General features: G+C 28.4%; 2 protein-coding genes across 2 annotated transcripts in view; one reads left to right on the top strand and one right to left on the bottom strand.

Moving 5' to 3' along the window:
• Window positions 1-12,352, bottom strand: part of LOC134831312 (potassium voltage-gated channel subfamily H member 2) — a 127,800-nt gene that overhangs the window by 101,212 nt on the left and 14,236 nt on the right. The window lies entirely within an intron of this gene.
• Window positions 4,360-11,498, top strand: LOC134832409 (cilia- and flagella-associated protein 43). The gene is made up of 8 exons (XM_063846423.1): window positions 4,360-4,430; window positions 4,490-4,729; window positions 4,783-4,971; window positions 5,846-7,148; window positions 7,797-8,548; window positions 8,612-8,798; window positions 9,389-9,613; window positions 9,681-11,498. The coding sequence occupies exons 1-8, from the start codon at window positions 4,360-4,362 to the stop codon at window positions 11,496-11,498; spliced, it is 4,785 nt and encodes a 1,594-aa protein (XP_063702493.1).

Raw genomic sequence — 12,352 nt, 5'->3', positions numbered from 1 at the left:
ACTGTGTCAAAAATCAAAGCAATTTTTGTCAAATCTTGCTCCAAATGGATAAAAATTTGTCAGAGGGCTCTAAATTATCATTTTTAATCATTTTATAACTCAAATCTGCCAAAAAATTGAAACTGAAAAAAAATTTTTCTTTAACATAGTTTTGATTTGAAAACTAAATCAAGAGCAAAAAAACTGTGTCAAAAACTGTGTCAAAAACTGTGTCAAAGCAATTTTTGTCAAATCTTGCTCCAAATGGATAAAAATTTGTCAGAGGGCTCTAATTTATCATTTTTAATCATTTTATAACTCAAATCTGCCAAAAAATTGAAACTGAAAAAAAAATTTTCTTTGACATAGTTTTGATTTGAAAACTAAATCAAGAGCAAAAAAACTGTGTCAAAAACTGTGTCAAAGCAATTTTTGTCAAATCTTGCTCCAAATGGATAAAAATTTGTCAGAGGGCTCTAATTTATCATTTTTAATCATTTTATAACTCAAAACTGCCAAAAAATTGAAACTGAAAAAAAAATTTTCTTTGACATAGTTTTGTTTTGAAAACTAAATCAAGAGCAAAAAAACTGTGTCAAAAACTGTGTCAAAGCAATTTTTGTCAAATCTTGCTCCAAATTGATAAAAATTTGTCAGAGGGCTCTAAATTATCATTTTTAATCATTTTATAACTCAAATCTGCCAAAAAATTGAAACTGAAAAAAAAATTTTTCTTTGACATAGTTTTGATTTGAAAACTAAATCAAGAGCAAAAAAACTGTGTCAAAAACTGTGTCAAAGCAATTTTTGTCAAATCTTGCTCCAAATGGATAAAAATTTGTCAGAGGGCTCTAAATTATCATTTTTAATCATTTTATAACTCAAATCTGCCAAAAAATTGAAACTGAAAAAAAATTTTTTCTTTGACATAGTTTTGATTTGAAAACTAAATCAAGAGCAAAAAAAAACTATGTCAAAAACTGTGTCAAAAACTGTGTCAAAGCAATTTTTGTCAAATCTTGCTCCAAATGGATAAAAATTTGTCAGAGGGCTCTAAATTATCATTTTTAATCATTTTATAACTCAAATCTGCCAAAAAATTGAAACTGAAAAAAAAATTTTCTTTGACATAGTTTTGATTTGAAAACTAAATCAAGAGCAAAAAAAAACTATGTCAAAAACTGTGTCAAAGCAATTTTTGTCAAATCTTGCTCCAAATGGATAAAAATTTGTCAGAGGGCTCTAAATTATCATTTTTAATCATTTTATAACTCAAAACTGCAAAAAAATTGAAACTGAAAAAAAAAATTTTCTTTGACATAGTTTTGATTTGAAAACTAAATCAAGAGCAAAAAAACTGTGTCAAAAACTCTGTCAAAGCAATTTTTGACAAATTATGCTAAAAATGTATAAATATTTGTCAGATAGATATAAATTATCATTTTTAATCATTTTGCAACTCAAAACTGCCAAAAATTTGAAACTGAAAAAAAAATTTTCTTTGACATAGTTTTGATTTGAAAACTAAATCAAGAGCAAAAAAACTGTCAAAAACTGTGTCAAAGCAATTTTTGTCAAATCTTGCTCCAAATGGATAAAATTTGTCAGAGGGCTCTAAATTATCATTTTTAATCATTTTATAACTCAAAACTGCCAAAAAATTGAAACTGAAAAAAAAATTTTTCTTTGACATAGTTTTGATTTGAAAACTAAATCAAGAGCAAAAAAACTGTGTCAAAGCCATTTTTGTCAAATCTTGCTCCAAATGGATAAAAATTTGTCAGAGGGCTCTAAATTATCATTTTTAATCATTTTATAACTCAAAACTGCCAAAAAATTGAAACTGAAAAAAAAATTTTCTTTGACATAGTTTTGATTTGAAAACTAAATCAAGAGCAAAAAAACTGTGTCAAAAACTGTGTCAAAGCAATTTTTGTCAAATCTTGCTCCAAATAGATAAAAATTTGTCAGAGGGCTCTAATTTATCATTTTTAATCATTTTATAACTCAAAACTGCAAAAAAATTGAAACTGAAAAAAAAATTTTTTCTTTGACATAGTTTTGATTTGAAAACTAAATCAAGAGCAAAAAAAAACTGTGTCAAAAACTGTGTCAAAGCAATTTTTGTCAAATCTTGCTCCAAATGGATAAAAATTTGTCAGAGGGCTTTAATTTATCATTTTTAATCATTTTATAACTCAAAACTGCCAAAAAATTGAAACTGAAAAAAAAATTTTTCTTTGACATAGTTTTGATTTGAAAACTAAATCAAGAGCAAAAAAAACTGTGTCAAAAACTGTGTCAAAGCAATTTTTGTCAAATCTTGCTCCAAATGGATAAAAATTTGTCAGAGGGCTCTAAATTATCATTTTTAATCATTTTATAACTCAAAACTGCCAAAAAATTGAAACTGAAAAAATTTTTTTCCTTTGACATAGCTTTGATTTGAAAACTAAATCAAGAGCAAAACTAAATCAAAAAAGATTTGACAAAAATGGTTAAATTAAGAAAATTAATTTTAAAATTAAATAAGTAATTTAAATTAATTATTTAAATTAATTAAAAATTAAAAAATATGAGAAGAACTGAAACAAATTTTTAAAAAATCAATTTTCAACCAAAATTCTTCATCAAATTAAAATTCCTTGTTAAAATTCTTCAACAAGATAAATTTTTTATTAACTTTTTCTTTAAAACTTTTTCATCGTTCACATAAAAAAAAATTCCTCGCATTCCAAATTTTAAACTTCAACGTCCTTCATCAATAAAAAAGCACTTTGTGCATCATCAAAACCGCATAAAATATTAATGAAAAGGGAGACTCGTGTGTGTGTGTGCTGATGACCATTTATTACAGTCCATGTGCCACAATTGCCCGCTCAAAATAACAGACGAACGGATGATAATCAAAATTTAATTCATTTATAATAATTAAAATGGATATCCCGACAATTAATCAATTAAAAGAGTATCTTTCCGCAGATAAAATTGATGAACGTGCGTGGCATGTCGAAGCAGGACACGAGATGCAAAGCAGGGCAGGACATGCAGGTAAATAATTAAATTTGTTGTAAAATACAGGCCATCGACAAAATCCTTGATTGATGATTTTTGGCTTGAAAATATTTTGTGGAAACAAAAAGTTGTGTAATTTGTGTGGCAGACAGAGCGACTACAATGTTTTGTCATTTGCCATGTCAGGTCATGTAAGGATAAAATTTCTTTGTTTCAGCAAGAGAGAACGATGCCCAAGTAACGAAGAAAATATCAAATTTTCAATATTTCTTCAATTATTTGCAATTAAAAGTCTTGTTTGTTCGGTTTAATGCTTCTTGCCATTGCATTGGGCAATGTTGGGAAATGCAAGAAACAACAACAAAAATTGCTGCAAAACCATCTTGAAATGTTGACACAGATGAAAACTTTAACCCACACTTCAATTTTAACAGATGCTGCATCGAGCTTCAATGAATTTAACACACATCTCGACGATAAAATGAAATCGTAAAAAGGACAAAAGTCACGAAAATCGATTTTACTCTCGGTGTTGCTTTGATCAGTAGGTCAATTTCGTAACTTTTGTGTGAAAATCAACAAATTTTATGTTTTTTATGACAAAAAGTAGATTTTAAAGTTCATTTTTACTGCATTTAGATAGAAATATGACGCCATGTCTCCCAGCTAACAGTAGAGATGAGTTTTTATAGCAATCCCTAATAGACACGACCCTAAGGGAAAATTCAGATTTTATAAATTTGGTATTAAATTTTAATTTTTTTACAGGCTTTTTTGAATTTTTGAATAATTTTATAGTTAAAAGTTACATTTTGAATAAAAAAGTTACAAATTTTCTTAAAAATTGTTTAAAAAATCGTAATTTTGATTTAAAAAAATTTGACAGCTGTCACTTAAAATGTCAAAATTATTCAATTAAATTTTTATTTTTAATAATTTTTAAAATTTCATTTAAAATGTCCCGTTTAAAGGGCTTTTATAACTAAAAATTGACATTTCAAGAAAAAATTTCATAACTGTCAAATTGACAGATGTCAAAATTTTTACTCAAATTTCAATTTGAAAGCAAAATGAATGTCAATTAAAATTATTTTTATAATTTTTAATGAAATATCAATATTTTTACTAAATTTTTGCTAAAAAATTGATATTTTGAAAAAAAAAAAAATTTTTTTTGACAGCTGTCAAATGTCAAAATTTGAATATTTATATTTTTTTACCAAACAAAAATATGTAAATAAAATTCCATCAAAGTAACTCAACAAGTGCAAACCCGTAGTTAACGCTCCTTAGCAACGAACTTGAGTCTTGTTGATTTGTAACAAACAACTTTTGCGACGCATTTTTTAGTTTAAAAACTTCAAGATGGAAAGTAAAATCAAGAAATTACGAGCTCTGACTCCAACCAAGCCAAAACCAGCTTTACCGGAGCCTTCGTGAGTATTTTTAATTTTTTTCCTAAAAAATCATTAAAATCTTTTAAATTTCCTTCTAGTTGGATAAAACTCGTCTCCTTATCCTCGATAAATTTTGTCGGCGAAGATGTCATCGCATTCGGAGCTGATCAACATATTTTGCTCGTGAATTACGAAACGAAACACGAAAGCATTTATTCGGCTGACAACGAAGAGAACGGAGATGGTGTCGCTTGTGTTGCAGGACATCCAGTTTTTCCGCTGTTTGCATTTGCGGAAACGCGTCCTACACCGAGGATTTTTGTCGTTTCGTATCCAGAGTTTGGGAAAATTTCTATTTTGAAGCGTAAGTGGATTTTTTTTTTAAATTAAGAGATTTTTTATTTGAAATTTTTATTTTAGAGGATGAAGCGTTATACAAAGCGATCTGTTTTTCTGAGACTGAGCATTTAATAGCATTGAAGGACTCTCCAAATTACAATATTCAAGTTTGGTATTGGCGATCGCAGGAAATGCTCGTTGAGAAAAAGACTCATCAGAGGAATACTGTTCAAGTTATCGGGTAAGAAATTTATTTTTATATTTTTTTTTTAAGTTTTGATCAATAAAATTGCGTAAAAATTAATAAAATTTCCTAAAATATTCTAGATTTTAGTAAAAATAATTTTTAAATAATAAAAAAATAAAAATTTGATATTTTACTGAAAGTTAATTTAAAAAATTAAAAAAAAAAAAAAAAATTAATTAATAAATAATAAAAATTTATAAAATTATAGTGAAAAATCTTTTAAAAAATCTAATTTTTTGTTTATTGAAAATTTTTTAAAATTAAAATCTAAAAAAATTATAATAAAATTTAAATTTTTATTAAAATAAAATAAATTAAAAATTTGAAATCAATTGTTAAAAATAAATAAATTATTTTAAAAAAATTATAATTTAGAAGAAAAATTGGAAAAATTTAAGGTTTCTAAAAATTTGAATTAAAAAAAAATAAAATTATAAAATTTTATAAGAATAAAATAAATTTAAAATTGACATCATAGAAGGTGCAAAAAAAATAAAATAAATATTCATAATTAAAAAAGAACTTAAAATTAAGAAGATCTTTTCATTTATATTTTTAAAAAATTAGTGAAAAAATTTTTTAAAAATATTTAAAAAAAAATTAAATAAAATTAAATTAAAGAAAAAATTAAAAAAAAAAAATTCTTACAAGAATTTTGTTCTAAATTTTTACTAAAAATTTGTAAAATGTTAAAAAAAAATGAATTAAAATATTTTTATTTAAAAAAATCGTCGCTCATAAAATTAAAATAAATTTATTTTCTCTTAAAAAAATTTAATATTAATCAAAAAATTTTTAATTTAGTCCAAAAAAAATATTTTATAAAAAAATCTAAAATTTCCTCTTAAAACATTTTTTTTCCTTTCAGTTGCGGAACAACCCTTCCCCCAACAGTGTGTCAACTATCCCCATTACGCAGCAACTTAATCTTGTGGGAGTTACATGGCACCGTGAAACTCTGCAAACTCATCGAACGTCGCATAAACATCGAGTCACTTGCCCACGAAACGCCCATCAACTACACCTTTGGCATTGACGGCACTTTATATCTCATTACGTCACACGGAAACGTTTTTCACGTGTACGGCGCTTCAGGCCAATGCAACATTACCCTCAAATGGGACGAAGCAGCTCCAAAATTATTCCCGCCTGCAATTGTGAGTTACAGCGGCGGCGTTATCGTCTCCGGACCGGATGGCGTCTTGAAATATTTCAAAAAAATCAAGGGAAATTGGGTCGAACAGTGGAAATACGAGGAATTCGGAGCATTTATTGGACTCTCGTACAACAGCAAGAAGGATTTAATTGTTGGAACGACTTTTCAAGGCGAGATTTACACAATTCAAGTGCACGAAGAAACGGCAAATTTCGTCTGTGTCAAAGAATATTCGCAAGAAATCATTTTTTGTTGCTTCCTGAAGCCTTTGGAGGATTTTGTGGTGACTGTGAATGCTCGTCGGATGCTTCATGTGTGGAAATTACGAACCGGCGAGAAAATTTCAAGTGTCACGTTGGAAGATGGCGGTTGTTTTAAGGAACATCCAACATTGAGTTACCTAATTTTAGGCGATTCTTCGGGGATTTTGCATCTCATCAACGTTATTGACGTATTTCAACCCGCTGTTGAAACAAAATATTTTTTATCACACGAAAAAATCAAAGAAATCGCATTTCACTCGGAAGGATCCTTTTTCGCTGTTTTAGATGCTGCCAATAATATTTACATCCTGAAATTGACAATCGGGCACATGATCGACGTCGTTCAACATTTTCCGACAGACCAAACTTTGCAGGAAATTAATTTTTTGGTCAATAATGTCGAGCTAACTCTCATGACTTTGATTCTCGAACCAGAAATTTCGGTTCTGGCATCGGATTCAATGCTTCTGATCTCATCGTCGTACGATCAAACGGAAATTTATTCGCAAAATTTGATGAAATTGCCCAAAAAGTACGTCAGCGTGTCGCCAATTTACGATTCCGAACACGAATTTTACGGAATTGAGTACATGTCGAAGGAAATTCATATCCTGAGGATTGTCATAAATGATGTGATTGTGCTGAAAACTGTCAAAATTGGGATTTTGTGCAAACAAATGGCGATAAAGGGAGATTTGCAACATACCGTTGTCTATGGTGTCGATGGGAAATTGCATGTTTATTCAATAGCGGTGAGTTTTGATTTTTTTCTTAATGATTTTTTGATTTTTTTTTTTAATTTTGCGATTTATTTTAAAAATAACAATAATTTTTTTGATGTTTAAAAATATTTTATTAAAACTTTTTTCGAGATTTTCAGAAAATTTTGTTAAAAAAATTATAAAAATCTTAAATTTTTTCAAAATTCGTAGAATTTCAAGAATTTCAATTAAATTTTAATAAATAATTAATTAATTAAAATAAATTTGAATATTATATTTGAAAATAAAAATTTAGATGAATAAAATAAAATTTTTTAAATAAAAAAAAATATTTTAAATTAAAAATCAGAAAATGTTAGAAAAATTAAAAAATTAATAATACTTAATAAAAAAAATTAATAAAAATAATTTTTTTAAACTTTTGAAGCTTCAATTAAAGATTTAATTTTTATTTAATTAAAATAATTTAGCAAAAATTACAAAAAAATTAAAAAATAAATAATTTTACAAAAAATAATAATATTTAAATTTTTTAAATATTTTCCAATTTTTATTTAAATTATTATTTTATTTATTTAATTAATTAATTAAGAAAAAAATTAATTATTTTTTTTTATTAAAAAATAAGAAAATTTTTTTTTTTTATTTTTTTAAATTTTTCCATTTTTTTTTTCACAGGTCAGTGACAACGCTCAACTTATTCTTCAACTTCACAATCGCTTCTTTGGCGGCATCCAACTTGCTTGTGTCGACAAATTCGGTCAATACGCTCTCACCCTTGGATATTCCGGGGTTATGGTCTGCACCAAGCTCAACAAAGAACCAAAAGACAACAAATTCGAGGATTCCGTCACAAAAGAGAACCAAGAATGGCGCAAACAACATTCCAAAGACACCACGGAAGGATTTGTTCTTTTAAACGAATTGGCGGATAAACGTTGGCTCGACATCCGTAAACTTCGTTTCTTGGAAAAAGAAGAGGAGCTCAATCGTGGCGAAAAAAACGCAATTTTGGATGAATTTTACGCGTTGCGAACCAAACTCAAGGAATTAATTGACAACAACGAACGAATGCCGGTCGCTGAGCGAATTGAACTTGACGTTTTCAACATTGCAAATGAATGGACGAAAATTAAAGCAGAAGAAGCAGCACAAAATCGCGAATTAGAAGAAGAATCAATGGATGCGTTCATTGAAGCCCAAACAAAAGTGAATGAAGCGATCGTAAAACAATTCTGGGAGTCGATGGAAATCAAAGGATGTCAAATTCGGGGAATTTTTACGAAAGTTAATGTTGATAATTTTCCCTTAGTCATCGTGGATAAGCAGAAAAAGAACGCGGCGTTCGATAATGCTCTGTTATGGCGAAAGTTGGAAGTAATGGCGAGTTGCAAAGATGAATTTCTGCCATGGATTCCGATTCCAGCGAAGTAAGTTACTCACAAAAAAAAAATTAAAATAATTTTTTTAATATTTTAAAATAAATTTTTTAGTCAACTTGAGATGCTTTTGTCACGAGAACCAGATTTAGTAGCAAATTACGAAGAAAATTGCCCGGAAACGGTACTTTCACTGACAGGAACTCGCAGTTTTCATTACATTAATCCCATGAAATTGCGTTATCAGCAAATGAATATTGTGTCGTTGACGCAAATTCATTTGTCGCAGATTTTTGCGAATGTAAGTATTGATGATTTTTTTTAAACATTTTAAAAAATTAAAAGTTAAAAAAAAAATAAGTTTAAAAAATTAAATTAATTAATTTTTAAATAATTAAATTTTTAAAAAAATTAAAAATAATTAAATTTATTTAAAAAAAAAAATAAATTACCTAAAGTAAAAAATAAATTAAATTTAAAAAAAATATTAATTTTAAAATATTTAAGAAGGAAAAATATCAATTATAAAAATAATTAAAATCAAAGTCAATACCTCAAAATATAAAAAAAATATAGAATTACCTAAAATAAGAAAAATAAAAAAAAATAAATTTATTTAAAAAAAAAATCCCCAAAAAATCCCAAAATATATTTTAAAAAAAAATTAATTATTTAAATTATAAAAAAAAAAATTAAATTGAGTTCAAATTAAGCAACAATAAAATGAAAAAAAAAATATTTAATTTTTTTTTAATTTAAAAAATTCTGAAAAAAATATTTAAAAATACGTTGAACTTAAATTAACTAACTTAATGCATTTATTTTTTTTTTAAATTTTATTTTAATATTTTTTTTCTTAATTTCTTTAAATATTTTATTTTTTTTTCACAGCACGACATCCTTCGTCTACGAAACTACTTCAACAAACTATTCAACGATCTCCAATTAACAAAAGAGGACGAAATGGACTCCGTTTCTGTAACAAATCGTCGCTTAAGACACATCCGCAACGAGCTAAAACAACTTGCCGAACTCAAAAACGAAGAATTCAAAATCGGCGAACCAATTGACGATCCAATTTTCTTTCCATCTGAACAACCAGACACCATTATTAAGGTTTTTATTTGAAAAAATTTCATTAAAATTTCAAAAAATTCATTAAAATTCAATTTTTCTGTCACAGGTTGAAGACGACGAAGTCGGTGTCATGCCCTACATCTCCCCGAGCAAACAAAAAATCCTCGATGCACTCGCTGTCGAGAAGGAACGCTTGCGCCAAGAAATGATGGCCGACGATTTCCGTGATCGCGCTCTCATTGCCATGATGGATGGCGTCTTGGAGCACCGCTGGGAAGACGAAATCAAGAAACCCGTGTGGAAACCTGCGTGCATGATGGAAAAAGACTCGCGCGAGTACGACGAGCAAGACTTGGAAGCCGTGCGAGACTATCACAAGCGTGTCAAACAAAATTTAGTGGAACGAGATCAATACAAGGAAATGCTGATCGAGGAAAAAGCTCGTTTGAAAATACTTTTAAAAGAGAGAATTACAAATTTTAATTACAAAGTCGCAAAATTACAACTTTTAAAGTTGCAAATTGACTCGTGCATCAATGCCGAGGAGCTTCGTCTCTTAAAAATTTTGAATTTTAGTTATCAACGGATCTGTTTTGATCGTCAAGAAGCGGCGATTCGTCAAGAAATCGAAAATATTCGAAATCAACTGCAATATTTGGGAGATACTTTCTCAGAAATTCAAGAAAAAATCACAGAATTCAAAAATAATTACGAAACTTTGAACTACAAGGACAAACAGATGGACAAACAATTCAAAGCAAATTTCGCCGAAGTCGCCCCGCTTGCAGTTGTCGACCCATCGTACAAAATTTTCCGTCGGCGACCCAAATATCAGATCCGTGCATGGGCCACAGTGCCAATTTTGCTCGATTTGGCGAAAAGAATCGTCTCGAAGAAGACTTTTGAGCAAGGAGCCCTTCTGTTGCCCATCGAATGTGTCGATTACATGCGATTGCTCGATCAAATGGACACTTTTACGGGCGCCACGGGCATCGACGCCAACGTATGGCAGATTTTGTGTCGCATGCGACGTGCCAAGATCGAAAGTGAGTTCAAACTGAAGGCTTATGGCTTGCAACTTGCCGAAGCGGATACCACGGCGAACGCTTTCAGTCGTGAAATGCACCACAAACGGAATTATTTGGCTGCGTTGGAGACAAAACTCGAGAATTTACTCGAAGCCAAGCAAAAAGAAGCCATGAATCGACAGTTGCAGCTCATAATGAAACGCGGACAGATCGAAATTGGTCTCGCCGGAAAGTTGAGTGACTTCAAAGATTGCATTTTGATCCACAAACAGGACATTTACGACTTGAACGAGGTCATTCAGAAGGCGGGACAGAAAAAACTTGTCGCCATGATGAACGCCGCCGTGTTTCGACGCAAAATAATCATCAAGGAATGGGAACACAAAGTTCTCCGTTTGACAGTTCGTGACATGAAAGACTTTGTGCAAGTAATTGACAAGTGCAAAATCACGAAAGAGGTGCAAATGTGGCTGAAACGCAAAGAACGCGGATGGACACAAAATTTAGACGAATCCGCAGTCGAGGCAGATATCAAAAATACCATCGCATCGCAGGAAAAAATGCTTAACCACGTGGTTTTGCTTGTGAAAGGCGTACAAGAGGCGATTAACGCCAAAAGACGTGAAAATAAGAAACTGGATAAGCGGATTCAGGATATCAATTTGGATATTGCTGAACAAGGACTCAAGCGAAATGTCGAATTTATTGAAGTAGAGCACAAATCGAGTCAAGAAAGGATGGAATTCATGATTGAACGATCGCGGTTAATTCGAAAAATACAAGAACAACATTCGTATATACTGGAATTATCAACGATGGCGGAACTGCAGAAGTTGAGAACGTTTCCGACACTCACAGCACCGTCGAATCTCACAAAAAGTAGAGTTGGGTGTTGAAGTTTTAATGTTTTTGTGTAGGAAAGTGTGGAAGGAAATAAAGATTTGTGAAAAAAAAGTCAAATGTTTAAAAAAAATATTAAAAGTTCAAAAATAAATATTTTTTTTAATAAATAATTAATAATTAAATAAAATAAATAATTTAAATAATTAAATATTCATAAAAATAAATTTTTAATTAATTAAAATAAGAAATTAAAAAAAAATAAATTTTTAATTTTTTTTTTAATTTTAAGCCTTAAAAATTAAAAAAAAATAAATCAAAGAAACTTCAGAAGTCGAAAAAATAAAAATTTGAGAAAAAAAAAGTTTTTCATCAAAATTGACCGTTTTTTTTTATGGAATTTTAAATTTTTTTTTTAATTAATTTATTTTGGAATTTTTATATCAGAATTTTATGTAATAAAGATTAAAAAAAACTTCTTCTTTAAAATGTCATTTTCAATTGAAAAAAAAAATTTTTTGACCAAAAGTTATTATTTTGATAAAAAAAAATAACTTGAGAATATCATGAAAAAATTAAAAAAAAAAATAAAAATTCGATTTCTTATCAAAAAATCTATACAAAAGTCAATAAAATTAAAAAATATTCAAAAATTAAAAAAAAAAATAGAAATGTAATCAAATAAAATTCATTAATTAATTTAATGTAATTAAAATAAAAAAATAAAAGAATTTTTAATGTTAAATTTTTTTCAATGTTAAAAAAAATAAAATAGGCATTCATAAAAAAAATTATAATTTTTGAAAATTAAAAAATAAATCAAAAAAATAAACTTAATGTTGTTTGACTAAAAAATCAAGGAATAAAATAATTTTTAGGTCAATTCCTTGATTTAACGTCACAATTATCC

Source organism: Culicoides brevitarsis, chromosome 2 (genome assembly GCF_036172545.1).
Source record: "Culicoides brevitarsis isolate CSIRO-B50_1 chromosome 2, AGI_CSIRO_Cbre_v1, whole genome shotgun sequence".
NCBI classification, from domain to species: domain Eukaryota; kingdom Metazoa; phylum Arthropoda; class Insecta; order Diptera; family Ceratopogonidae; genus Culicoides; species Culicoides brevitarsis.
This window is presented reverse-complemented; position numbering and strand designations above follow the sequence as displayed.

Coding starts and splice junctions, on each gene's coding strand:
- LOC134832409 (XM_063846423.1), top strand. CDS start 4,360: ATGGAAAGTAAAATCAAGAAATTACGAGCTCTGACTCCAACCAAGCCA. Junction 4,431..4,489: donor CCAGCTTTACCGGAGCCTTC/GTGAGTATTTTT, acceptor ATTTCCTTCTAG/TTGGATAAAACTCGTCTCCT. Junction 8,549..8,611: donor TGGATTCCGATTCCAGCGAA/GTAAGTTACTCA, acceptor TAAATTTTTTAG/TCAACTTGAGATGCTTTTGT.